The sequence below is a fragment of the Pseudonaja textilis genome, chromosome Z, assembly GCF_049901715.1.
Source record: "Pseudonaja textilis isolate UNSWEBS1 chromosome Z, rPseTex1.2, whole genome shotgun sequence".
NCBI classification, from domain to species: domain Eukaryota; kingdom Metazoa; phylum Chordata; class Lepidosauria; order Squamata; family Elapidae; genus Pseudonaja; species Pseudonaja textilis.
In genome coordinates this window covers 93,573,737-93,601,732 of record NC_142008.1, presented here as the reverse complement: position 1 = coordinate 93,601,732, position 27,996 = coordinate 93,573,737, and the positions used below count along the sequence as shown (strand labels likewise).

Here is a 27,996-nt window from a genome sequence, read left to right as displayed (position 1 = left end):
AAACTAGCCTCAAGGATTTGGGCAGGAGGGGACGACCTTGGGCTTGGTTTCCAAAACAAACTTTTCTTCATGTTATTATGAGGTATAACCAGACAATCCAGTAAGGGGAAGGCTAAAGATTAGTTTTGCCCTTAACTTGCCTATATAAGGAGACTCTCAAAGATTTACTTTGCTTTTACTCTTTTGTTTTGCACTGCTTCTGTAGGTGAAACCATGCCTACTACTTTTTCCAGCCACAGCATGTCATCTGGAAGCATGCAGGGACCCAGGGGAAGACGTCTGCTTGCCTTGGGCAGGTCTCAGGCAGTGCCAAGTATCCACAGGGTTGTTGGGGACATGGCTGGACTGTCATTTGGTGATGGGCTAGCATTGACGGAAACAAATCTTCTGGACATGAATAAAAAGGGCACCATGAAAAATCTGAATGACCGTCTGGCTGCCTACCTAGACAAAGTAAGTAATCAGATAATGTTTTCCTAATGACAATGTCAAAGAAAAAGTAATACTATAAAGGTATATCTACCTCTGTTTTTGTGGAATATGGAAGAATATAAGACTGCTACTTGAGAAGGAAGATGCTAAGTGACAAACCTTTTACCATTTTTTTCTGGAAGAAAGATTCATGTTGTTATATCCAATTATTCAGTGCTAAAGGAAAGATGTTGATAAATGTTTAGATAAATTATTAGTTCATATCCCTTCCTCTACCCAAGAAAGACAATGTTTGTTAGAAAATTATGGAAGAGCATGATTTGAGAGGATAAGAAGAAAAGAATAGAGTCAAAAGCCAAGAATTTTTCTTTGTTTCTGTCATGGGTGTTCTATCTGTTCAAGCACACCAGTGAATACCCAAGGATTAATTTTGCAAAGCTGAGTAAGGGTCAAGATTCTTTGAATGCACTTTATTTAGTAGTATATTTCAAAACAAAATTCAAAGTACCTGATCTACAATGGAACCCTGGCAGGCTATGGGAGATCTTTTTTTTTTTTTGAAGCATTCTGATCTGCTTTATTTAATGGTTTTATTTATTGAATAAACTTTGTTTTTATATGAGATTGGGGGCATATAACCCTGGGAAGCTCACAACATAAAAATAAACACAAAAAGAAGATAGGAGTATTAACAGTAAAATCATATTTCATGGTGCTCTAAGGCAACATCCCCATACATCTGCCGTCAAAATCAAACCTTATACCTTCCATTAGAAAACCTCATCTTGTGTGAAACAGAGGTACTCTAGAACACAGCACAGTGATAATTATTTGAGCTTATGGACTAACAATAAATAAATACATTTCTATAAGTGATTATGGTTTGTGTTTCACTGATTTTTGTGGTAAAATTCTTTAGTTATGTAAGATTTATTTTCTTTGCTTTATATTGCAGAAAGTTATAAGCGAGACACTGAATGCAAACAATTTAGAAGTTAGCAAGGAAATTGTAGGTTATTTGCAATAATTGTAGTTATTTGCAATGGCCAGTCATTGCAGTTTTAAATGGTCTGGTACATCATCTTTTTTTGAGATAGAAGTGGGGTATGCAAAGTATAGTTTTCCCTGAACTCCATGTGTTTGCTATCACAGAAACATTATTTGATTGCACTTTGATGCAATGTGTCATTAGCATGACAACATCCAAGGTGGAATTGTCTTCTCACCATAGAGATGATATTCTATGTCTACATGAATTAGAATCTCTTGTTTTACTCTTCTAACAACTTCTGTCACTATCTCTTGACATTTTTCTCAATTTATGAGCCTCTTTAAGAGCTATAATCTAAACATGGTTTTAGAAGGGGCAATAATTAACCCAGAACATTTAACAGAGAAAAATAGAGGATTTTGAAGTATAATTAATCCTCCAGTGCAGAAACAACTGACTAGATTACAATCCACTATCTCAATATGGGAACATGGAATCGTGTTTGATTTTTAAAAGGACAAAGTATTCTCATTATCATTCTTTCTACATCCAAATTTCAAACTGGAACCAACCTAGGATTGATCAATAGGTAAGTATAGGATTAAGGTCTCTTTCTCTTACTTTTTCCCTCCCTTTCTGTACTCTGTATTCTTATCAACCTGAGTAAAGCCATTTCCCCACGGAGGATTTCCAATGGCATTACTAGCCATTGCTGGGGGAAAATAAAGCCTCCTTATAGTCAGTTAAAGGTGTGATCAAGGAAAGAAAATTGCAGGAGGAAGGAAGGGCTGATTTTCTTCTCCCCTTAATTCCGTCTTTCAGGGGTGGGATTCAACTTTTTTAACAACCAGTTCTGTGGGCGTGCTAAGTTGGTGGGCCTGGCTTGGTGGTCATGTTATTGGCTGGGCGTGGCCAACTCAATATCACTCACATTGAGGCACACATCTCCTCCCCTGGCCTTTCATGACTGTGGGGATGCTGCAACAGTCGTAAGTGTGAAAAGTGGTCATAAGTCCCTTTTTTCAGTGCCATTGTAACTTTGAATGGTCACTCCACACAAGCAAAGTACCAGCAAAGGAGGGAAAAAAACCTCCAGAGATGCTCCTGAGACAGGAAGTCTAGTCCTGCCAAGAATGTAGTAAGGGTTAACAGAGAGGCAGTTTCTGTAAGCAACACCAGAATATTTCCTTCCTGCCTTCCTTACAGGATTAGGCTAGTCATTTCTTCTAACAACCAGTTCTCTGAACTGCTTAGAATGTTATCAACCAGTTCTACCAAATAGGTGCGACCTGGTAGAATCCCACCCCTGCTTCAGTTAGGGAAGTCAGACAATTATTCATTCAAGTCAGTCTGTGTATCTGTTGAACTATCCATTTATCTATTCATTCCAAAGCAGACAGTTCAGAGAACTGATAAATTGTGCCACTGGCTGGCCACGCCCCTTCCTGGCCGCCCAGTTGCCCCGCCCTGCCCAGTTATTCCTCATCTCATCCACCGTTGCTAACCTTTGCTAATCTTTGCCCACCATTGCTGCCTGCCTTCCACTGAAGCCCTGATCTCCCTGGGCAAGCAAGCCCTGGTCGAGGCGACTCCTGGGACAGCCTAGGCTGCTGTGCCCCCTGGGCTTGCCTGGATTGTGTCACTGTGACCTAGCTAGCTAGCTGTCCCCCACACCGCATGCCCAAGGTAGTGTTGGCTGGGAGAATGTTCTCCTTTTCCCCCTGGTCATGAAGAAGTTGCCATGGGGCCATGATGGTGGGATGCTGGCTGGGAGAGAAGGGAATGTTCTCCTTCTCCCGCTGGTGCTGACGTGGCTGGATCCGGCCTGGGGAATGCCCCCCCCCGGGGAAACACCCCACCATTGCCACCCTGGTGTGCTCTGCTGATGCTGAAGCTGCCCAAGAAAACTCCCCACTGCTGGGAAGTTCTGGGATGCGCCACCACCGCTTGCCTTCTCTGCAGCCCCTCTCGCCGATGAAAACAACTGGAGCATGCCACCGCCATCCCCGCCACACCCCCAGGTATGGAGAGCCCCAGATGGGGACTCTGCACATAGGGCATTGCTGGAGCTTAGGGGGCTGGCTTTCCCCTCTGCCACCAGCCACGGGGGGAAGGTTGGACAAGGTAAAGCCAAACTACTGCCCAGGCAAGAACTGCCAGTGGGGATGGGTGAGACTGCAGGGCGAACTTGGCTGGAAGTTGTTAGTAAATCTTCCCAAAAGAGGGAGGGGAGGAAGTTCCACAGCTGTTCAGGATGATTTTATAATAAGAGAAGACCTGGGTACATTTTTATTAGACAGCCTTTCCTAACAAGACTGATTTTTGCTTGTATCACTGTTGGTCTCAATGAGCAACTCATCTGCCTTTTGGTGCTATGCAGTTTATCATGCATTGCTTAAATAGTTCATTAAATCCCCATCTTTTCTAAGAGCAAGATAATTATGTTTATGAATTGCTAATATCACCCTCTCTTTGGAGCACTTTCCATTTTGACAACTTAGGAAAGAAGTATTGTCTTTTGAGTTTACTTGAATTAAATGCAGGTGTAGGCATCTGGGGAGGGTTAATTTGAAAAGAGCAGTAAAAGAGAAGCACATTTCTGTACATAACAGAAAGGAAAAGAAAACATTGAAAAGTGTTGAGGAGCTGAGGGGTGTGATGTGAGTCAAGGAATTCCAGACCAGAAAGATTGTTTTGTATTCCAGTTAAATTAGAAATGGTTCTTTGTGAAGGATCTGTGGAAATTTTGGAATATTGCAATAAGGCCAAAGGAAAAAATATATAAAGCAGCAAGATTAAATAAAGGAGAAGAGAAAGATATCCACTAGCTGACTACTTTGAAAATACCTTTCAAATGTGTTTTCAATTGAAGGATTGGAAACATTTGCTTGACTGTTTGCTTTAATGTTCAAAAAGAATAATCTTTATCAGTATAAGCAGAGATGTATTCTTCAAGCTTTAATGCATTTTGCAAAAATCATTGTAGTAAACTGAATACCACTGTAGAACAATTAAAATATTTAATGGAGAATAAAATAAGATTTTACACAGGCAAGAAAAAATGTATAGAATAGATGGTGCCTGGCTCAATTGGAAGTAACTGTGAGATGGAAATTTATCTAACAGATCCAACCTAGAAACAAGAAGAAATTTCCTGATAGTGAGAACAATTAATCAGAGAAATGGGATGCCTTCAGAAATTGTGGATATACCATCACTGGAGGTTTTTAAAAAAGAAATTTGTCCATAATAGTATAGGGTCTCATGCTTCAGCAGGGGTTGGACTAAAAAAACACCAAGGTCTCTTCCAACTCTGTTATTCTTTATAAATCTCTCCATCCAGTCTTTCCAAGAGAATGGTGATAAACAATATTTGGAAATGTCCATCAGATCTTTGGATAGCAAAATCCCATCTTATTGGCTAGTATCAAGGGGAAGGTGACTTTGAAAAAGCTTCCTCTCTCACCATAACATGAAAGATGAAGTGAGGACTGGATGGCGAGGCGCCCCTCCATGTGAGTGACTTTGAGTTGGCCATGCCCAGTCACATGACCACCAAGCCACATCCCACCTGGTCACATGACCACCAAACCATGTCCACAAATTAGGCCACGCCCACAGAACCAGTTGTTAAGAAATTTGAATCCCAGCCCTGCTTTTGATGATACTAAAGTCAAATAGCTAAAGCGCATCTAGAGATTTTAGGATTCTGCAAGCTATTCTTTATTCTGATATTCAAATTCTCTTTCATTTTCTTTTCCTTAAAACAAGGTGCTGTCCCTTGAGAAATCTAACTTTCAACTGGAGCAGAACATCCAAGAATTCTACACAAAACGAGCATCAACTGGTACCCCTGATATGAGTGCCTATTTCAATACCATGGCCCAGCTGAAATCCCAGGTATTATATTGAAATGTTTTTTTTCTTTTTTCCTGTTAGGGAAAATATACTTAGACACAGGATGTATTAGTGACCTGAAACAGGACTGTCTTGAAATATTTTGTTTTTGAGGAAGAGATCAAGATGATGTCTGTTAAGTTGGGTTGATTGAAGATGCAGAACTCCAGCTAGTGACTAACAACTCTTTATTGAGTAGACCAGTACATAGAAGTGAAGTGCCTATCTGATAACTCCCTCTTTTAAAAGAGATTACTTCATTTTCTCACCTGGAAAATGAACCAATGATTTTAAAATAATTCTTTTTCTGCCAAGACGGTGGACTGGAGTGAAGTCTTTGTTCCAGACTTCACTCCTCATTGAATATTCAACATCCCTCCTCTCTTGGAAAGAGCATTACCCAATCTGTGAGGTTTACTTGATGTAGTCACACAGGTAGGTGGGGCTATGGTAGTTGCAACCTGACCTGCACAGCTCAGTCTGTTCAGCAGTGGTGGCCTGAGAGGTCAGATCTGCTGCTGCTCCGGAGTCAGGCAATGGAAATGCCTGGAAGTTCTCACTGGGTGTGGCTGACACCTCCAGAACTGGCTTCTCAGAGACTCACTTCTGGACTCCTGGTTCTTCAGGTGGGTGGGTGCATTGAACATTTGGGCTTGAGTTTAGTGTAGATGTAATTTCATACTGGTTTTCTGACTTTTCAGGGCTTTTAGTTATTAGAGACAGTTCTTCTTCTGATTGTCTTAGGTCAGAGTGTCCTAATTGTCCCCAGAGTTGATCAACATGCCTCCTCTAGATCTTACTGTTCTCTAATTCTACTCAGTATGATCGGGGACCTGTAACATTGATTATTTTGGCCAGTACTCAGGCAGCATCACTGGTACAATTGCAGGCACAGACTAAATCCCCTATGCCAAATGACTGGCACTGGCTGGTTGAATCAGTGGGTACCTCTGCATTGTAATTTGGGTGTAACCTGTCCAGTTGCAATCTTAGTTTGCAGCCCATTAGCAATTTCTGATGATGCTAGGGGTTATGTGTAGTAACAAGTAGTAACTTATTAATTTTAGCTTGCCAATCTTCTGGGCCCATCTAGGCAAGCATCTCTTTGGTTGACTACTCTCTGTGCTTGACTACTTGTGGCCATATGGAATAGCGCAGACAAAGCATGGCAGATTCCTTGTTTTGCTAGAAAGGTTTCAAATAGCTTTGCAATGAATTGTGGCCCATTGTCTGATATTACAATGTCCAGTAGGTTGTAGGTGGAGAAGAGTCTCCGCAAAGCTTTGATGACCACTTCTGCTGTTGTGTTGGTTATGATTATTACTTCAAGCCATTTGGAATACACATCTATAACTATAAGGAGTGTTTGCCCTGTACAGGTCCTGCCAAATCAATGTATACCCATGACCATGGTGACTTTGGGGTTTCCCATTCATGTGTAGGTGCGGTGGGTGGTACCAGACTAGATTCCTGGCAAGGCATGCACATAGCAACCCATTCCTCTATGAATCCCATAAATTTGACTTGTGGCACACCAATTTGGCATTTTTCTTTCTTAACTTTGAGTCCAGCTTTTTGAAATCAGTTCAGGACTATTCTATGGATTAGTTCTTCTTTGTTGTTCACAGACACAAGGATATCATTAAAGTATGGTACCACCCCTGGAATGCCCTGTAGGAGGCATTCCATTAAGCTTTGAAAAAGTCCTGGCACCACACTTACATCAAACTGCGGCATTTAAATGCCCCCTGTGTGTCACAATGGTTTGTGCCTCTATGATGGCATCATCTACCAGCAGTTGTTGATACTCCTTGGCTAGATCAAGCTTTGCAAAAGTTCTGCCCTTTCCTAGGGAATGTAATAAATACTGTACAACCAGCAAGGGATTGGCATGCTGCTGAAATGCCTTGTTGATTGTGCATTTATAGTCTACGCAGATATGGATTGAACCATCTGCTTTGACTGGCGTGGCAATGGGTATCTCCCATTTTGCATGAACAACTGGCTCCAAAATTCCCTGGGCAATTAATTTGTCTAATTGGCTATCAATTTTGGACCGGACAGCAAAAGGGACCCTTCACGGCTTTATTTTAATAGGGGTAATTTTGGGGACTAACTTGAAAGAGATAGGGGTTCCCCTGTACTTGCCTAGACTCCCATTGAAGACATCTGTGAATTCCATGAGTAGCTCCTCTTTTGTAAGGACTTGGTTGCCCTGGTGGGGCTTGGAATGTGATGCCAGGCTGATCTAATAAATGGCTCTATAGGTGTAGGTGTCTTAAACTCAAAACGAGCCTATCTCTCATTGCCACATTGCCTCTTCATGGCTAATGAATTTGCAATTGGTTGCAATTTCTCTCAACATTGCAACAGTCATAAATGTCTCACCTGCTAGTACTTTACTTAAACTTACACTTGTATATGTACGTATAATGTGTTTTATTAGTGTTGTACATGAGTGATTGCATGACCTCTATAGATACCATACCCTAAATAAATTAAAACAAGCTGGAATCATGTATTGCACCCATCTGTTATCCTGGAGTCCTTCACTGACATTAATCAGAATTGGATAATTAGTATACTTATTTAACAATTTCCTTGCTAAATGGTATTTGATAATGTTTTGAAATTTACCCCCCATAGATTCAAAAGGAGACTTTGAAAAATGCTGGACTGCTCTTACAGATCGATAATGCCAAACTTGCTGCTGATGATTTCAGGGTGAAGTAAGTTTAGTTAATAGATGTTGTCCTTTACTTTTTCATCACACACATAGCCAATTTGTTTCACAGTAGGTTTCCTAACTTTAAAAAAAAATAGCCATGTACCTGTGTCTTTATTTCTTGGCATCCTGACATGATGAAAATATTAAATGATTTCTTAACGATTTAGGTAAACAGGTACAAGGTAAAAACATGGTTATTCCCCCCTTCCATGTGAGCAGCTATTTACAGCTGATAACAAGCAAAGCCTGGGCTGCTGGCTATACATGCTGTAGAAAAAAAAAAGTGAAATGCTAATTAGATAGGATTTTTTCCCCTTATTCAATTATCATTTATCATTGATTGTGACATACTTTTCTACCAACTCACAGAGGTCAGCACATTAATGTGATAGATTAGTTGTGCCCTTAAATAAAGTTTGATTATTGAAAAGCTATCACTAATAGGAAAGAATTAAAATTAAAATGACCCCCTCAAACTACTTATTACAATTCTGTGCAAGGATGCTCATATTTCACTCTGGTCTACATTTGAAAGCAAATCAGCCAGTTTCACACCTCTCTTATATGTTGATCACAGTATAGTTACCCTTGGGATTCAGCACTGTATATATCAGGTAAAGCCTAGTGGCAGGTATGCATAAACACACAGGTGATCTTAAGTATCATGTTTGGGACTTCATATCCATTTAATTCTGGTTTATTCATAAATAGTGGACCTGAGTTTCCCATGGCTGACTTGCAAGATCTCTATGATACTTAACTCTCTTGACTGTAATTGGGTGAAACGGTGCATCACAGGGCAAAACTTTTTCATCCAAGTTAACTGAAAAGGACTAATTTATAGAATGCATCCAGAATCTGGGACCCATGACTAGTGTGGCATTGAAGCTTGTCAAATTTTATAAAGCATTTATGACATAATGCAAAATGTGATAAAACCTTCCCTATGGTTAACTTCTGATGCTTGACTGTGCTATATTGTTCAATATGGGCTAATTTCAAGGTAAATACATTGCTGAACATATCCTTGTATTTTTAAGAACTTTTCAAGTATATTAAAATTGTTGTTGGTATTGAGGAATCTGGTAAGGAAATATCTCTGAAATGATGACCAAACAGTCTACTATTAAATATAACTCATTCCAAGACCTTTATTTTGTAAATCTACTCAGTTATTTAAAGAAATGTTTGTTCCAGTCCAATTCTTCAATATTTTTGGAGACTGTTTAGGAAAAATTGCTAATATATTTCAGCTAATGCTTTCCTTTTCCTTTTCCTTTCTTTCTGTGTATTGGCTTTGGAGATCTACTAACTGATTGAGTATCCAAACTAAAAATATGGCATTATATTTATAATTGTTAGGAAATCTTGATTTCTGCATGTTCTATGTATCTCTAACCAGACATGATTTCCATGATTGATTACAAATTGGACTGAAGATGACTTTATATATTCCATAGCTTTCTTCCTATAGATATATGACCCTCTGTAGTGGACGGTGTGAAGAAGTAGTTACAAAAATTGAAGCATGCGTTAAGCTTGGGAAACAGAGAAAGCATGAGATAGAAGCTCAGACTGGGCAATGAGATGTGGTCTTTTTTATCTCTTTAATTGTCCTTAGATCTAATACCTTCTGAACTCTAGCCAAAAGAGATTAACTAAAAGAGATCTGGGTACGACCATTGTTTTTTGCTTTGAAGAGACCTAGGTCCTTGACTTCAACAGTGACTAGAGAAGCAAGCATTTGATGTTCTCAGTTATGTAGCCATCAAGAACCATAGTTAGAAATGTGCTTTGAGGACCCTTTTGCCTTTTGTAGGCTGCAATCTGAGGTAGCCATGCACCTATCTTTGGAGGGAGACCTTGGGGGGCTGCGTAAGGCCCTAGAAGAAATGAATGCAAGTCGAGCTAGCTTGCAGGTACAAGCTGAAAATCTCCAAGAGGAGTTGGCCTGTCTCAAAAGAAACCACAAGGAGGTAAATATGGATATAGCTGTGTGAAATTTGTCTATGATATTATGCAAGTTAAGTTACATTTCCTGGATAAATGTTGGAGCCACACAGTGCTTCAATAGTTCTTTTAATTACATGGCTGCTGGAGTACAAATGTTTATCATGTTTCCTTTTGTTAGTTTGGAATCTAAGTAATAAGGAACACAGGTTAAAATCTTTTTTTTTCCTAATGGGCCTACACAAAGTTCCAATTTGAAGGTGAAAAGATGTTTCATAATACATGTAAGAATTGCATCTATTGGCAATTCTTTAAAACAAATGCAGTATTTTCCAGGATTGCTCTGCTACTGCAAAAAGCAATCACTCATTCTAGGAAAAGAAGCAGTTGCTTTAAGGAGTTGTTGAGAGGTATGACTAGATGCCTCTGTGTGTTCCAATGCATCCTCTATCTTATGAACCCTAAGCGTTGCACAGTCCTACTTACTAAATAGTAAGGAATATGAAAATAGTTTGAACATTCTATTTACTTTCTCCCTACTGAATTTTTTCACCTATGTTTTATAATATTTAGGCAGGGCTATAGTAATACAATAAGACTAACATGCTCAACAGCCGAAAAATACTTTTTTCAAAGGCAGGATTGGAAGCGTAGGTGGGAGGGAAAATGGTATTAAAAAGCAATGAAAGTAAATTATGCTGACATGATTTGAATTTCAATCTTGCACCCATGAAAGTCATAGTGCTGATCCATATCTTGTAATACAAGGGCTACAGACTAAGAATGCATGATATTATCCTCTCCTGACCAACCATTGGAGACACATCTGCCCACTCTTTTCTGCTATGGGACACGTTACTGTCTGCCTCACTTGTTCTTCTTTTAAATATAGACAAACCTTTCTATCTAATTAGTTATTTTGGCCTATGGTTAAAACATTGCCTTCCCTACTTTCACTGATCGTTGGCTTCCACTACCATTTTTAAAAACCAGTGTAACTGTGAAAAGCTGGACTTCTTCAGTTGTATGGGTCTGAGAATCCAAAGCATGTGTAGTCTTTGCTTCCTTGCTTGTTTATGCCCAGTTTTTGATTCAGTCTTCATGCAAAGAAGACACGAGGAGAGAGCGCTCAGAGGAAAAAAAGAGAATAGTAGTCACGCTTTGGATTCTTCAAGTTTAGAAAAAGAGAAAATCAGCAAACTGTGAGTGAAGCGAAGGGGCAGAAGCCATGAACGGAGAGAGTCAATATGCATTTATATTAAGAGAACAAGGCCCATTTGAAAAACAGAAGCATTGTTCATCTTGTTTAAACCAAGTTCTTTAGGCCAAAAGGTTTCACCATCCACCATAGGCAGGTGGACCAGAACATGTATTGCAAAGGCTTACGAAAGCCAGTCATTACAACTGCTGGGTAAAATAATGGCACACTTGACCAGGAGCAAAGCCACAACAGTGGCATGGAATACACAGGCCCTGATTGAAGATATCTGTAGAGCAGTAATGTGGGCATCACCATCTCCATTCATCAGGAACTATAAGCTGGATACTTTCGCATCAGCGGAGACATCCTTTGGAATGAGAGTAATACAAAGAGTTCACACGGAGGTGGAAGCTCGGGACCAGGATATAGCCCACCCTTAGGACAACTAGTTTGGGTATGTCTCATGCTTTGGATTCTCTGACCCATACAACTGAGAAAGAGCATTGGTTCTTACATGAAACGCATCTCCCAGTTGTACAGGAGGAGAATTTAAACCCACCCAAGTAAGGTCAGTCCTGAGCACAGAACAGTCAAGAAAGAGCACCAAGAAATCTCCAAGTCAATCATCAGCCTTCATCAAAAACTGAGCATGCGTAGTGGAAGGAGACAGGACTAAGTTTTGATTGACTCAGTCTTCAAGCAAAGAAGCAGAGACTACCCACGCTTTGGATTCTCCTCCTGTACATCTAGAAGATGCGCTTCAGGTAAGAATGAACACTCTTTTTGAACTATTTCATAGATAGACTTGTGAAACTCTTCATGTGTCTTTTTTTCCTTTTTAACTGAAATTGATGAGACTATCACTTTCCTTTTCTAGTCCAAGTGATGGGGAAAATAATGTGATGTTGTATTGATCTAGGAGGGGTAAAGAAGAAGAGGAATCCAGCAATTAGGGGCCATAGTAAATGTGATCTGGACAGAACATCAGACCATGCTGGCCACAAGTAGAAGAAAGCAATGAACTTGGGACAGGGACTTTTTAAGCCTTTGTCAGGTCTGCACCTTCAGCTTCTTTGCTTCACTGGCATCCTGTCATAAATTGAAAAGTGTAGCGGTGGTAGAGGAATGGGGAAGTTAAGCTTGGGCTGGGAAGGGAAAGAAAAAGCTGGTAAGAACCAGAGGTGTCAAACTGTAATAATCCAAGGCCAGTGACCTGTGACTGCCTACACCCAAGAATTTTAGAGCCTGGCATGCAGACTAATCACTTGGCCACAAGACATGCTGATAGAGTTCTTCCAAGATGGGCCGAATGATGACTTCTATAATACCTACATCTCCAGGGCTGTTCTCCATGGATGGTAAGCCAAAGAAGTTGAAATCAACCTAGTCTGATCTCACAATTTCCCCAACCATGGGTGGTGGAGGTTCCCATCAGAGAAGAAGAAAACCCCAAAGCTTGGGGAAGGGGCCCAAGCCTACATCACTGTTCCTGGATGCTTCAAATGCAGAAAAGAGAGGCACCAAGCAGCTGACTACTGATCATCACACCCAATGTAAGAGGCCACCCCAACTCAAAAGGCCACCCCTAGATTCTCAAAGAAAATGGGAAAAGCAACCCTGAGGACTTTGGAGATGGCTCTAGAAAGAGAGGAGGTCATTGAATTCACCCCATCACTTGGCAATAGCAACATCAACCAGCAGCCTGGTGGAAAGTGACACTGACACAGATGACACCCCTTGGTAAGTCACCCGATGATACCCATGATTATCCCGATAGAACTGATGGTGTCTTCCTTGGGAGATAAGGGGACCCTGGTTGTCCTCCTGGACTCGGTCAGCCCTGGCTTAATCGAGAAACTGGGTCTGCGACTCAAGGAACCTAAAGTACCTGTGGCTTTCTGCCAGCTGTACAGTCAGTAGCAGGGAAGGCATGCAACATTTGTTATTGAACTGATAAAGATGAGGATTGGGTCCCATAAAGAAATCCTAAGATTTATTGTGGCACCAGGCATGGACACCCCTCATATTAGAATTGGCGTGGCTCCTAAATGAAACTTCTATGTAAATTGGAGGAGAAGGATATTAAAGATTCAGTGGAAGATATCTCCAGGAACCCCAAAAGAAAACAGGCCGAATACAATCTTACACTGTTTGGTGGGAAGGCAAAGAGAGAAATTGAGAGTACGATGGGGGCCCCTCCAAAGTGCACTCCTGAATCCCCAAAGAATGCATGCATTCCTTCCTCATCATCCCATGGACTGCTCCATAGAAATATTGCTGTGGGCCAAACCTTCTAAGCCTGAACTGTATTCAATGGCCTTGAGAAAACTTGAGGAGCTATTCATAGACAAAAACCTGCAGTGGGGGTTCATTCAACTGGCCAAACCCCAAGTGGACACCCCACTTTCCAGGAAAAGAGAAATGGGTCACTTCATCTATGCATGAATTACTGCGGGCTAAATACAATGTGGGTTGAGAATGTCTATCCCCTAGCTGTAATGAAAGGGATGCTGGCCCACTTGGCAAAAGGGAAAATTTTTACTTAACCGGATTTGAAAGAGGTGTACTACTGCATAAGGATTAAAGTGGGGGACAAATGGAAAATCATGTTTAATTGTCCTTTAGGTTGCTTTCAATTCCAAGTATTCCCATTTGGACTGGGAGCCCCTGCCATCTTCATGCAGCTGATTAATGAGATCCTGCAAGAGCACCTATATAAAAGAATCCTAGTTTACCTAGAAGACATTCTTATCTACACTGAAACTATGGTGGAACATATGAAACTAGTTGGAATGGTGCTCAAAAAACTTCATGCCATCCAAGTGTATGCTAAACTTTCTAAGTGTGAATTCCACAAGAGTAAAATTGACTGTTTGGGATATTGGATCTCCCATGAGGGGATAGAGATAGAGGTGCAAACTGTTTTAGAATGGGCTCCACCATGCATCCAAAAGCAATAGTAGTTTCCTGGGATGCACACATTTTTACTGCCAATTCATCTCATCCTTCACCCCAAATAGTATTGCCCATCACCTATCTTTTGAAAACCAAAGGGGAAGGGAAATCTAAATCTAGCCAACTGCTAAAGTGGACAATGGAATTCCAAACAGTGTTTGAAAAACTCAAGCACTTGTTCATAGTCGAGCCTGTGCTATAGTACCCAGACCTGAATACACCCTTTGTCACCGAAACGGATGCTAGTGATCTGGCAATAGGTACAGTATTGCTGGAGAAAAATGACCAAGGAGTCCTGCAGCCATTAGCTCACACATCCAAGAAACTGACCAAGATAGAGTGGAGATGGGCACTGTGAGAAAAGGAAGCCTATGCAGTATGCTGGGAACTCTTAACATGGAGACATCTTTAGGGGGGAGTAAAACTCCTTTCAAGGTGTGGAGAGACCACAAAACTCTGGAAGTATTAAGAACTCTCAGAAGGCTGTCCCTGAAACAGGTCTGTTGGGCTCAATACTTCAACTGCTTCAATTTGCAGTATCTCTCAGGGGAGAGGAACTATAGATTGTTAAAGAGAAAATTTATATCAATTGGATTTAATCTTTTTGGGAGATTGTGGTTTAAAAAGCTCTGAATAATCGGGAAGGAAAAGAGGATTTCTTAGAACAAAGAATGCCATCTGAGTTGAATTTAACTTATTTTCTTTTAAAAGACCCTGTTTTTTAAAAATACAAGGAAAATTGATACAATAAAACAAGAACTTTGAAAAATTGAAACACTGAAGCAAAGAAAGATACATGAATATTCTTAATTGTTGATTCTGATATGGACTTGGCATCGGATTAGTTGAGGATTAAAACTTGAGAGAAGAAAACAAAAGCGGAATGTTGGAAATTAATTTTAAAGATACTATTTGGACTAATTAGAAAACTGCAAAATGGCGATATCTCTTCAGACATTAAAAATGGAACTTGGAAACATGAAAGAAACTCTACAAGAAAAAGGTGAAACTTTGGGCTTTGTTTTTAAACTTTTTGAAGAGACGATTGTAGAGTATGAACAACAAAGGCAAAGGACAGAAGAGGAGGAGGAGCTAATCTTAGAAGGGGCCTATTTTAACTACCATCGAAAACAAAGGAATTTGGGAAGAAAGAGAAAATAGTTGGAAATAAATACCGGAGGTTTGAGAAATTGAATAAAGAGGGAAACATTCAGAAAATTAATAAAGAAGAAAAGAATCAGCAGAAATTCGAAGGGCGGAATGGAATTATAAATAGAGAGGGGGTTAAAAACTGGAGTGAAATAAAAAAGGGGGAAATGCTAGGGGAAAGAAGGGAAAAGAAACAGGATCTGGGGACAAAGAAATATGGAATTTTTTTAAAAAATTGCTTAACTAGACACAGAGATAATGGCTGAATGATATTTAGAGAGGGGATTCTGTAAGGTGCTGGGGAATAACATAAATAAATTTGTAGTTGTGAAGTAGGGACATATAGATTGATAAGATGGAAAATGGAATTGTTATTTTTTGGTAATGCTCTTTCCTTTATGTATAAGAGATAAATGCAATAAATATATGGAATTAGTTTCTCTTTTTGTTTAAATATTAATGAAATAATTAATAGAATATGTGCATTAAATATATTGAAATAAATGAAATGATACAGAAGGAGAGCTGAAATGGTCAACATCAAGGTTTAGGATTAAATGAGTTGACTATATGTCCCTTTGCTTTTTCTGAAATTGTAGATAAACTTTAAAGGGGAAACCGTGTGTCATGTCTCCAAGGCATGTTGGAGCCGTGACACCACGTGTTGTGCCATGTCAGACTATTTGTGATTAGAGGAAATGATGGGGCTAAAAATAATCTAAACCTGAGTTGTTCTTATTGGGAATCATGGCAGAGAAGTATAGTAATGCTGATACCTATCTAATAATCCATGTAATCAGGGTGGCAAGAATGATGTTTGCCCCCAAATTGGAAAGCTCGAGAAATCCCTAGGGAAGACGGGGTGACAGATTAGATACTACAATGCGCTGAAATGGAATTGAAGGAATTCCATTGGAATTGAAGGATAAAGGTGAGTTAGAATACTATATAATATGGAATACATTTTACCACTGGAGGGAAATGAAAGGGAATTTACAAAATGGAATAAGGACTAAAGGAGAAGTAGGAAGGATATAAGAGTTTATATGATTTCCCTGAAAGATAATAGAAAGGAATTAAAAAGTATAAAGATTAAATGTATATATGTATATAAATGTATAAAATCCTTCTAGAGTACTTAATATAATATGTAACGACAAAAATGTATGTTAAAGAAGTCCACCATGTTCAATGTTTTTAAAGATTATACCTAATAAAATTATTAAAAAGAAAGAAAACGAACCAATTGTTTTATGTTTTTTTTGCCCTTTTCTTGTAGGATTGATGTCCCTGTTAAGGAGGGCAGAACGTCAGCTCTGCCATCTTCAGCTTCTTTGCTTTACTGACATCCTGCCATAAACGGGGAGCGGGGGAGGAGAAGAAATTTGGGTTCAGGCTAAGATGAGGAAGACAAATGGAAGTGGTGGGGGAAGGGGAGATAAGCTGACAAGAATCAGAAGTGTCAAACTGGAATAGGCCAGCTGCCAAGGACACCTACACTGTGGGGTGTGAAGCATCAAAGTGGTTCCCAAAACATCAACATGGAATACTATTGGGCATTGTTGAAGAGGGGCAAGGAAAGGCGAATAACACAATCTTAGTGTGGGAATATTCAGATCTAGCTTTATTTTCACTGCGACTGCTTGTCTTTAGTAGAAGAACCTATCACTTAAACCAAATGAAGTTAAGGGTGTTTCTTTCATACATGTCTAGTATGTGGCGGATCTGACAATCAGTTTCATTTCCAGATGGTATAGGCATAGAAGTTTTGTAGCTTAAGCAAGCAATGTGAAGAAGCCCAGAGCTGCATTACATACTGTAGTTTATATTTCAGTTACATGTGGTAGCTGGAGTCAATTTCATGATCCGGGAAAAGAAGCAGTCCTTTAAAACATTCCAGACTGGTGTTTGTGCTTCTCTCCTCCCCAGTTTCTGAAGCATCTTGGAATCAAATTCAAAATGCTTTAGAACCCCTGTATAATCCGGATTTTTCTTTCTATTTTGTTTTGCTTGCTTTGGTTTCAGTTCCTTGCTTACCTTCTCATTTTAAATAAAATTAAGCATAAAACAAGGCATGTTGACTGAATGCTCTCACAATTGTTTTGTAGAATCACAGAATCATAGAATCCTAGCATTGGAAGGATCTTAGAAGTTTTCTAATCCAACCCTCCCTCCAGGGCAGCAAGCCTTAAAACCTCCCAGACAAATGACTATTGGATAGAATGTGATCTAGATTCTCAGGAGGGAGAGAATACATATTCCTTCACAATATCCAGTCTTTGAAATCCTTCAGTGAAGAAGCAGGAGCTAGGAATCAGCCTGTTGCACCGCTTAATTTCCCAAATGCAACCTTTTTTTTTTATCCAGGGCCCACCTATGACAATTTAATTTGATTTCATGTAATTAATATTTTATTGTGACATTGCTGGTTGCTATCCATTGCCATCCAGTTCCTTCCCTGATGAAATTTTGCTGGTTTCCAATACATATAAACTAATCCATTCTGAGCTCTTTTTTTTCACTCTGTAGGAGTTGGCTCCTCTCCAGGCGCATCTGGGAGGCACTGTCAATGTGGAGGTTGACTCCATGCCTGGCATTGATTTACAAAAAACCCTGAGTGAGATCCGTGACCAGTACGAGGATGTCATACAGAAGAACCGCCAGGAAGCTGAAGCTTTGCACCAATCCCAGGTGAGGAGAGGTTTGGCAAAGCAAAATACTAAAATGCCTCTCCCCTTTCAGAAGAGGAAGGATACAAACATTATGTCAACTTATACACCTCTGTACGAGCTAGAAAGAGCATAATGTAAAAATTAGAAGAAATTTGTTTTGACTGAATTCTCATGACATAGTAACAAGCTATTCTCAAGTATTTCCCTTCTTTGATTTTTTATTTTTATAAAGATTTTTTATTTGTACCACTTGTAGGCCTTTACCCTAAAAACTGTCATTTCCTCCTTTTTGTGTTGCTACTTTTACACCATAAAATGTGTCCTCAGAGAAAGAGGATATGATTGATAGAAATAAGGGAAAATACAAGTTTCCGTTTTTTATCTTAAGCATATATGTTTTATGTTTAAAATGCACGCACAATTTTCTCTGATGTAAGATGCAAGGAGTAGCAATGAGATTTTGGATGATACTGCTCTGTGCTATGTAATTAATGGTCCAACTGATATCTGTATGGAACAACTTCTAAAAAGTTTATTGCTGTTCACTTATAGAATCTTGCCAGACTAAAGCAATACTCTGCACAACTATAGATATATTCTGTGAATTGCTAGGGAGAATCTATACTTGCCCTCTTCTTTCCTGAAAGCTCTGCTGTCTGGGAAAGAGCCTGTCCCGCCTGAAACTCCAGAATACTTTCCACCTCATACCCTATTTGATCTGTTTCCTTCAGGTATAACTAAAAATGTGGTCTCATTGCCCAAACACTGTCTGTGTTTAGGTATATGGAATGGAAGCAGAAGCTATGCTATCTTGCTTCAGGCATCAGCAGGTCATGATAATGGCCTGGACAACATGAAGAGCCCGTATACCCTTGTTTGTAATACTCCTAGTAACTCAGATTCCAAGTATCTATTTCTTTTTAAAGGGAGGAATACAGGATGAGGGGATGATGATGATAATGATGGTGAAGATTGTATCCAATACAGATACCAATTCAGGTGCATTTCAGTGATACATTTGGGCAGAAGTACCAACCTAAGTTGACAAGGAGGGAAATAACCTTGAGACCCAAGCGTATATATTATTCTTTTTTAAGAAGACAAGTATTTTACATGCAGCTTCCAAGAAGAGCTGTTTCTGTAGCATCTCCCATTCCACATTGCCAGAATATTCAAAAATATTTTCATTCAAACTACCAAAGCTCCATGTTTCTGCTATGATTAGGCTTCAAACATTTTTGGGCGGTAATAAGACTTATGAAATCTCAGAAACCAGCTAAGGGACAAATTGGCAATAAATGGCAGCAGAATTAAAGGTCTTGCGATCAATGCTCTGCATTTACTTTTTTTGCTGCTTCATAGCCAACAGAAGCCAAACTAATGATATCATAAACAAGCACAGCATTCATCTGCATTAGGCTGGATTATTTAAACCATAAAAATGTTGGACAGATTGCCTCAAAAGATGAATGACCTTAGTAGAGAATTTAATCTGACTCATTTTATAATATGGTCAGGATATCTATTGTGTAACTTCTCCTCCCTTTCACAGTGTGATGCACTCAATCAGGAGGTTTCTGTCAGCAATGAGGCTCTACAGAGTGCTCAGATGAAGACGGTGGAGTTGAAACGGCTGGCCCAGGCTTTGGAGATAGAGCTGCAGTCTCTTTGGAGCATGGTCAGTTCCAAATATTTTCAAATTTGTGGATTAGATGCTAAAAGCTCAAATGCAGGAGGTGTTTTACTGTCCTAAAAATTAATATAAATTTATTTCTCTCATGGCGCAAAGAAGGGATGCCTCAATGTTGGGGACTGATGGACATATTTGGAAGTTTTAGAGCAGGTTATGAAAATGTTCACAAAGTTTACCACTTAGACGGCTGATTTCCACCCTATCTCTTCTAAGATGCTGCCTGTCATTTCTACAAGCATGAGACTGTCAGGCTTCCTGTTTTTATATTTTAAGAATGCCTTGAAATGTTCCTTTAAATAAAGATTATGTACAAGATATTTTCCTTGTAATAGGCAAGTTTCCAAATTATTTTATTAAAACAATCTAAGACAGGTTACTGTGGACACCATCAGCTGGTATCCTCAATGACACATTTGTGTAGGGCTCCTATAATATCTCCTTGAAGGCAAGTCATGTTTGCAAACTGGACTCAATCTTCTATTCTCTCCATCTATCCTCTGCTTCTCCTGGGCCCTGCAAAGCATCTTTAGACTTAGCATCTTCAGAAAAACAAAAATATTTTTTTTTCTTTGTTCCTAGAAAGGAGCCCTTGAGGGGACCCTGGCCGAGGTGGAATCCCATTATGGGTTGGAGTTGTCACAGTTATGTAATCTTGTGGCTGCCCGGGAGGCAGAGCTTCTGCAATTGAAGTCAGATGCCCAGAACCAATCTGAGGATTACAAGCGACTGATGGATATTAAAAACAGACTGGAACAGGAGATAGCAACCTACCAATGCCTTCTTGAAGGGTAAGGAGTAGGGAAGATTGCTGCCATCTGTCCAGCTTGTTGATCCATTTATTTCTATTCCTACAATTTAGATGTGGGGGAGGCAAGTGCTGATATCTATATATAACAAACAGCAACATTTGCACTCAACTGGGAAATATCGGGAGGTTTGGAAAAAATTGAATGAATATGAAGAATTTATTTTTAAACCAATGATCTCTAAGAGAGATTTCTTCCTCCATTCACTGACAGCCATGGATTGCTGGTTGACAGTTGAAGAAGGGAAACCTGGTGGCGAGTGAGAGGAGTGAAATAGAATTTCCCAGAGGAAGACTAGTTGGCTGAACGTGGCATGGAACAGAAAAATATCTTTGCCTATCTCCAGCCAGTAGTCACCATTTGGTATTAAAGTCTTTTAGAGTATGTGTTGTATAAATTTACTATATGAACCCATGTGGAATGCAACTTGGAAAGAAACTTCTAAGCTGGAAATGATGGAGCATATTTTTGTTTAAGTTTTAAAAATAATATATTTAATTGTTGCATTATTTGTCTATTTTCTAAACTATCCTTAGATTCTAGGTAGTTCACTACTAGTCAAATGTTTTAATAAATACACAATTAAATCAAAAACACGTAAATAAAGCTTCCAGAGTAATCATAGGCTGGATCAAGTCCCCTATGAAGAAGAACTGTTAAGTTTGAGAGACTTTTTAGATTTTTTTAAAAGACCAAACAATGGGAGGCAACACAGCTTGATAACAGTTATGACTTCAAATAAATTCCTGGAAAGTAAGGTATCAATGGCTACTAGTAATGATAATTACAGATTATCTCAAGTATAGTCCTCAATGTATCAGTGGCTGGACAAATTAAATTGGAAAATATGGTTTTTCTGAGCTTCCCCATGAAATCTGGTGGGTTACTGTAAGATTAGAATGCCAGATAATGTGGTTAAATTGTTGAACCAGGTTTGGGAAAAACCAGCTTCAAGATCACCTCTCAGCCATGGAAACCCTGTGGGTAGTTTTGAATGATCATATTGTTCAGTCCAGCTGCCACTGGAGAATTATTTTTGTGGGAAAAGCTGGTAGAGGAAATGTTATATGCAATGCAAGCCTCAAGCTTGTCGAAAAAGGCAGGGTAGCTAATAAATAAAAATAAAATAAAATGTCAGACAATATGGACCTTGCATGCTAAAACAACTTCTGTTACCATTTTATTCTTTGCATCTTTTATCTGGCCTCATACATTTTCTTCCAATCTTGCTCCCAATCACAAATCCTTTATGTTTGTCATATGTGTAGCTCCTAAATCTCTGCCTATAAGGAGTTACATTGCATCTGTATAGAATTATCTCTTTAATATAATAATAATCCATTACTTCAGTAACTGAAAGAGCATTGTAGGCTTTTAGAACTTTTCCTCTTAAATATGGGGCTAATCTGGCCACCTGTTCACTCTCAGGTCAATCTCAGTTTCATTCTCATTTACAAGAGGTAGCAACTCTTTCAAAGCAAAATATAGTAATACAGGCTTCTATATCTTCTTCCTCTGTTAAGTTAGGGATTTTTATCTCTTTGGAACCACCTTCCCTCTCAACATGTTCTGAAAATCCTAGATGTGAATATGTCCCTTCTAGTGATTGTACTTCTTTAAGATTATGAGATCCCTAAATTCTTTTCTAGCCCTCACTCTTCCCTCTTTTTGCTACTTTTCCTCTTTCTCACTCCAAAGCTGCTCTTCTTTCTCTTTTTTTTAAATTAACAAACGTTTCCTCTTTCTGTTGCTTCAAATATCTGAGCCTAGCTCTTTTTCTGGCTGGTCTACCGTCTTCTTTGCTTATTACATGAAGTAGATACCTGCTTCTAACAAAGCAGCAGCCTCTTCTGTGTCTAAGGTAGAATATTCCTGGTTTATTTTTTCCCCCATCTCTGTTTAGTGTAGACTCTTGTGAAGACTCTAGTTTCTGAAGTCAGGATGTTAGTTATTATTTGCAAAGTCCGATGTCTGAAAGGGCCAAACTCTTTTGCTTTTGGAGTTAAGGTTTGTTTGTTTTTTGATACAAAGTACTTAATGAACTTCTCGAGTTTGAGCCAATTTCATCCCTGCAGATATTCCACTTTTATCACTCCGTGACAAATTATTTTAATCTATACCTAATTTGTCTGGCTCAAACACCAAAAGACTAGGCCACAACGCAGGTCCCTAGACAACACATACAAGCACTCATATACTATTATTCACTACTCATTATCTTCATCCTTTCCCACTGCTACTCTTCCTTCTGCTATTGTAGTTCCTGCTATTGCTATTTGTGCAGGCGGCTAGAGAATAACATTCTTTTCTGACTGCTTTAGGCTGCTTTACTTCCACACACAAACACTCCTCCTTCTCTCCCCCACATGTACTGTCAGCTCTTTCACAGCACAGCTTTTATAGGCAAAATCTGCGCTGCTGCTGGTGGGAGGGCCTAAAGAGAAAAGCCAAGAATAGCACAGGTGCCTTTCATTTTTCTGAGTGGCTGGCTCTCCCACAAGTCTGCTTGAATGTGACTAATACTGCTATGATCTGTAAGACTGTAGAACTGTGGCTTGATTTTGGTACATTCATTCCTGACCTTTTTTATATTCAGTATTATTTTTACTAATAAACAAAATATTTGTGTGTGTGTGTGTGTATAAATAATATTGCCTAGGGGCTAAAGCCCCCCCCCCCAAGTTTACTAGAGTTATCCTGTGAAAAGACTATTTATTAACTGTAATTTGATTGTAAACCAACTTTTTCTAGCTTGACATTATACTTGTATTGAGACTGCAATTCCCAAAATACTAAACTGGCATGAGCCATTCCTTTGGGAAATGGATGGGGTTCAAGTAGGAAATGTGAACATTACACACAGACTCTTTATTAGAGAATTTGGTAACCAGAATCTTGCTTACAGATCTGGAGTTCTTTTTTTTTTTTTTTAGGTCTGAATCTGAACCACCAACTTCTCCAGGTATGCTAAATAATTTGATATTGAGGTTGCTCTATAGGGAATATACATTCATGCACACAAAATGAAAATCAGTTCATAATTGTGCAGCAATTTTAGACAGAGATTCTTATGCAGATCTATAACAAGAAAACTGTTAACAAGGAAACTTTATTTAGTCACTGAATCTTTTCTAGAGTGGAATGAGTCTTGCAATGGTTTGGATATCCCAGTTTACCTCTCCTTAACCCGTGGTCTTCCAAAGTTGTATTCAAGTTCCATGAAACCCAGTTAGCATGGTCAGTGATGCAAGTTATACTTTCAGTTTGCACATCAGCAGTTTCCAGACTTTGTCACAGCATTCCTTAAGTTGGTGTCCTCCAGGTGTGTTGGACTTCAACTTTTAGCAGTTTTACTGAGTATTGCTTTTACATCACACACTGTAAAAATTAACAATGATTTTTTTTACTGGGTGTTGTTATGTTCAACTCATCTTTAGCTGATCCTGCAGAGGGCATACTTTCATTCTAAATTTAAATTAGTTTCAGTCTTACTTAATTATCATGTCTCCTAAAGAAAGAATCCTCTAAAGATCTCAGCGTTGACATAAAATCCCATTCACCATGATTATTTGCTAGTGATGATGATTATTAGCTATAGTGGTGTAGTGGTTAAAATGCAGTATTGCAAGATAATTCGGCTAACTAAGCCTTCCACTCTTCTGAGGTTGGTAAAATGAGGACCCAGATTGTTGGGGGCAATATTCTGACTCTGTAAACTGCTTATAGAGGGCTGTTAAGCAGTATATAAGTCTAAGTGCTATTGCTATTATAGATATGATATTTGTTTGATGAACTGCAATATGAACACATGTTGCATGGATCATGGTTCCATTCCCAATGTTGTGCAAGGCAGGCATCATCTTTGAAAGGAGGCTAAATTGGAATATACTTAATGAGTGGTTAAAATTAGTATGTATGATATATGTGGAGTAATCAAACACATTCTTAAACCACTGGTGGAAAAAGCAGTATGGGACATAAATAAAGCATCCCATGCTGTGTCAGTCTTCAAAGACATTATAATGGGATAATTTTAACTCTGGGATATAATCTCCAAAGACTACTAATGATAAGACTTTTCTATCATAATGATATTGTCTTTGACCCTCATAGAACCATTTTGGCATCTTTGCCAAAAGTTAGGGCTATTTTATTTTACTAGATCCTCATAAAAGTAACAGATTTCAATTTGTAGGATTTTTTTAAAAAAAATTAGGAGAACCGGGTGGAAAAGACATGGAAATAGAATTAAATAACTTTGATGACAATTTTTTGGGGAGTGCTACTAACACTGTCTACATTGTCTTTTTACTTTAAGTCTATCAATTATTGACTAAAATTCCCTTTCCCTAATTTAGATGAGAAGATATTGTTATTGTTATTATTATTATTGAAGATGATGTGTTTAAATAACAAATAGTCAGGGGTATAGCAAAATATTTGTATCTACCTTTAATATAGATTATATGTTGAGGAAGTGGTTCATTCAATGAAATAATAAGGGATTCTTTACAGTTAAACTAGAGAAAATTTCTTCTAAAGACAATCTGAACATGAATAAATCATAGAGGACTGGATTCTCAAAAGAACTTCAGTGAATGGCTAAAGTGGAGATCTGCATATGTGTCTCTAGTGTAATGTCCAGCAAATGGATAGTTAGTAATGCCTATCACCTATTACTTGTACTATGTAGTTTTTGCAGCCTCCTATCATAAATATGGATTGACAGCTGTATGGAAAAAATTGGGGGCTCAACAACATGTATAGATATATAGATTTTGTGGGAAACAGAACTCAACTGTGTTGAGAATACAGAATTAATAATGGATAAATTCAATAGGATGATTATGGTGGCTTTAGATGGTGAATATTTAGAATAGAACTGGTTCCAGTAAAGGTTAAGTCTCTCTGATAAAATAAAGATGTGATATACTATGTTTAAATTGAACAAGATTGAAGTGGTATAAAGCAAACCTTGTACAAAGTGTGATTCTTAATCGCAATAGCACTTAGACTTATATACCGCTTCACAATGCTTTACAGCCCACCCTAAGCAGTTTACAGAGTCAGCATATTGCCCTCAACAATCTGGGTCCTCGTTTTATTGACCTTGGAAAGATAGAAGGCTGTGTGAGTCCAACCTTGATCCGGTGAGAATCGAACTGCTGAACTGCTGGCAACCGGCAGTCAGCAGAATTAGCCTGCAATACTGCATTCTAATCACTGCACCACCATGGCTCTAATATAATATGTAACATTCATTTCAAAATCCCAATTGAAGACATAACAGGTATAAAAAAAGCTATAAAACACTATCTCTCTGAGTAAGATGAGTAGTTCAAAAATGTGAAATATGAGTAAACAAAACAACTATTTAGCTGAAATATCAGTTGACAGCTCTGGTTCGTATTTGTGTATATAATCACAGTCTGGAAAGGTGCCCTTTTGTGGTTTATCCATTCCCTAACACCTTAGATATTCCATGCTGTCTTTCTCTTCCCTCCATCCCTGATACCGGTGCCTTCTGTCACTCCTTGCAGAACCTTCTGTAAGCCGACGGGTGAAGACTGTCATTGAAGAACTGGTGGATGGCAAAGTGGTGTCATCCCGTGTGGAGGAGGTGGAGCACCAACTTTGAACGATGCTGCCTTTCCTATAGCAGTGTTGGTGGCACAGTGAGATGTTGATGATGAGAAAGAGGGGAAGGGAATAGAAGCTCTGGATGAGTTTTTTTTTAATTGGCCTGCAAATAAATGAGCCTTTCATTTTTTTGCCTAGATATCTGTTGATTGTGACTTTTTGAATTATCTGAAGTCCTTAAATTTTATTAAATTAAATTTCTCAATAAAAACACAATGCAACATAATGTGTCTTCTTTGGTTCTGTATTAGTACAGGTAGTCCTCAAAATTAAACCACTCATTTAGTGACCATTTGAAGTTACAATGCACTGAAAAAAGTGACTAATGATCGTTTTTCACATTTAACCACCCTTGCAGCAGCATCAAGCTCACATGTTCAAAAACCAGACCCTTGGACACTGACTAATAGTTATGATGGTTGCAGTATCCTGGGGTCCTGTGATCATCTTTTATGACCTTCTGAGGTCAAGGGGAAGCCAGATTCACTTAACAACTGTGGCAAAAAATTCACTAAACAATTATCTAGCCTGGCAACAGAAATTTTGGACTCAGTTGTGGTCATAAGTGGAGGACTATCTGCATAATCTGAATCATGAAGCATTAGAATATCTATTTTGGGGGAATCAATGGATCCAGGTATTAAGAAATATAAAATATGATTTAAAGATGAAATGAAATCATCAGAAAATACTATTTCCTGTTTATTAGACACACTAAGAAATGCTTAAAGGGGATGAACATTAAATTTTTACGTTGGTGTTACGAGAAATTTGAAAATCAATGATTTGGTGCTATCCACTTATATCTTTGTTTTGCCTTCATATTACTATATATATGTTGCTATAATTATGGGGAAAGATATTATAGTTAAGAATTACATCATTACATTCTGAACTATATTCCTAAAACAGATTTTATTATTTCATGAAAAGCTTTGGCAAAGAGGATTATTTTACGTATTTGGAAAGTAATTTACTCTCCTGATTTTAAGCTGCAGGATACGAGACTGTTTTTGAAAAGTCTGCAATTCTAAAAATGAGAAGATGACACAGGATATTGCTTCATTGTCTAAATTTAATGATAAGTTTAAGAATTAATTTTATGTTATTATTTATAGTAATTATATGGATCTTTTTTCAGTCATTCATTTTTTTCTTTCTATTTTGTCATATTTAGTTAATTTTAGGCACTGCAGCATGGTTTAGGTTTTCTTTCTTCATTAAATTTTTTTAGTCTGTTGGTGATGCTCAGTATGATTATTTTTTATTTCTCTCTTTAAAAATAAATTGTTTAAAACAATTGTCTTCAAAAACCAATTGTCTTGTCTTGCCTGTGAAAAAAAAGCTGCTAGTGTTTTTTTAAAACAAAAAAAAAATGGGAAAAATGTTCCAAATGGAGGTTTGCCGATTTTCTGTTTCTTCTGCCAACAAGGAGTTTTGCACAGTTCTGCTTTCTGCTATTTTTGGGAAAGAGGCAATCCACCTACTCTATCACAATGTTGTATATTCTGTGGAGTGCATCCATGTACTGCTGATTACAGCCATTTGCTGCCATTTTCTTGCTATTTTAATTGGGAACTGGGATAAAAATGACAAAGTTTTGCTAGTATCCCCTTGCTAAATCGAGTGACTAAAAGATGAGCAAATCTCACCTACAAATGGGATGGGCCAGGATGAAATGTTAGCTCTCTCCTCTACCTCATATATCTGTCGGCTCGATTAACTTTTGATACAAGTCTGACAGACTTCCAGAAGATGAGTAGACTTGTGTTCAGCAATAGCTCCAGTAATAGTTTACCAATGCTAAACACCATAGCACTGGCAACCTGTCTTCTGCACAATATGGATATGAATAAAACTCTTACATCTTTGCACAAGCCCA

At 38.6% G+C, this 27,996-nt stretch overlaps 2 protein-coding genes across 2 annotated transcripts in view; one reads left to right on the top strand and one right to left on the bottom strand.

Annotated features, from left to right (window-relative positions):
* Nucleotides 1-27,996, bottom strand: part of EIF1 (eukaryotic translation initiation factor 1) — a 273,258-nt gene that overhangs the window by 40,097 nt on the left and 205,165 nt on the right. The gene's annotated exons all lie outside the window — the stretch shown is intronic.
* Nucleotides 210-27,357, top strand: LOC113449413 (keratin, type I cytoskeletal 17-like). The gene is made up of 9 exons (XM_026720506.2): nt 210-453; nt 5,195-5,323; nt 7,967-8,049; nt 9,868-10,024; nt 17,833-17,994; nt 19,528-19,653; nt 20,248-20,456; nt 23,408-23,436; nt 26,015-27,357. The coding sequence occupies exons 1-9, from the start codon at nt 214-216 to the stop codon at nt 26,110-26,112; spliced, it is 1,233 nt and encodes a 410-aa protein (XP_026576291.1). The 5' UTR covers nt 210-213; the 3' UTR covers nt 26,113-27,357.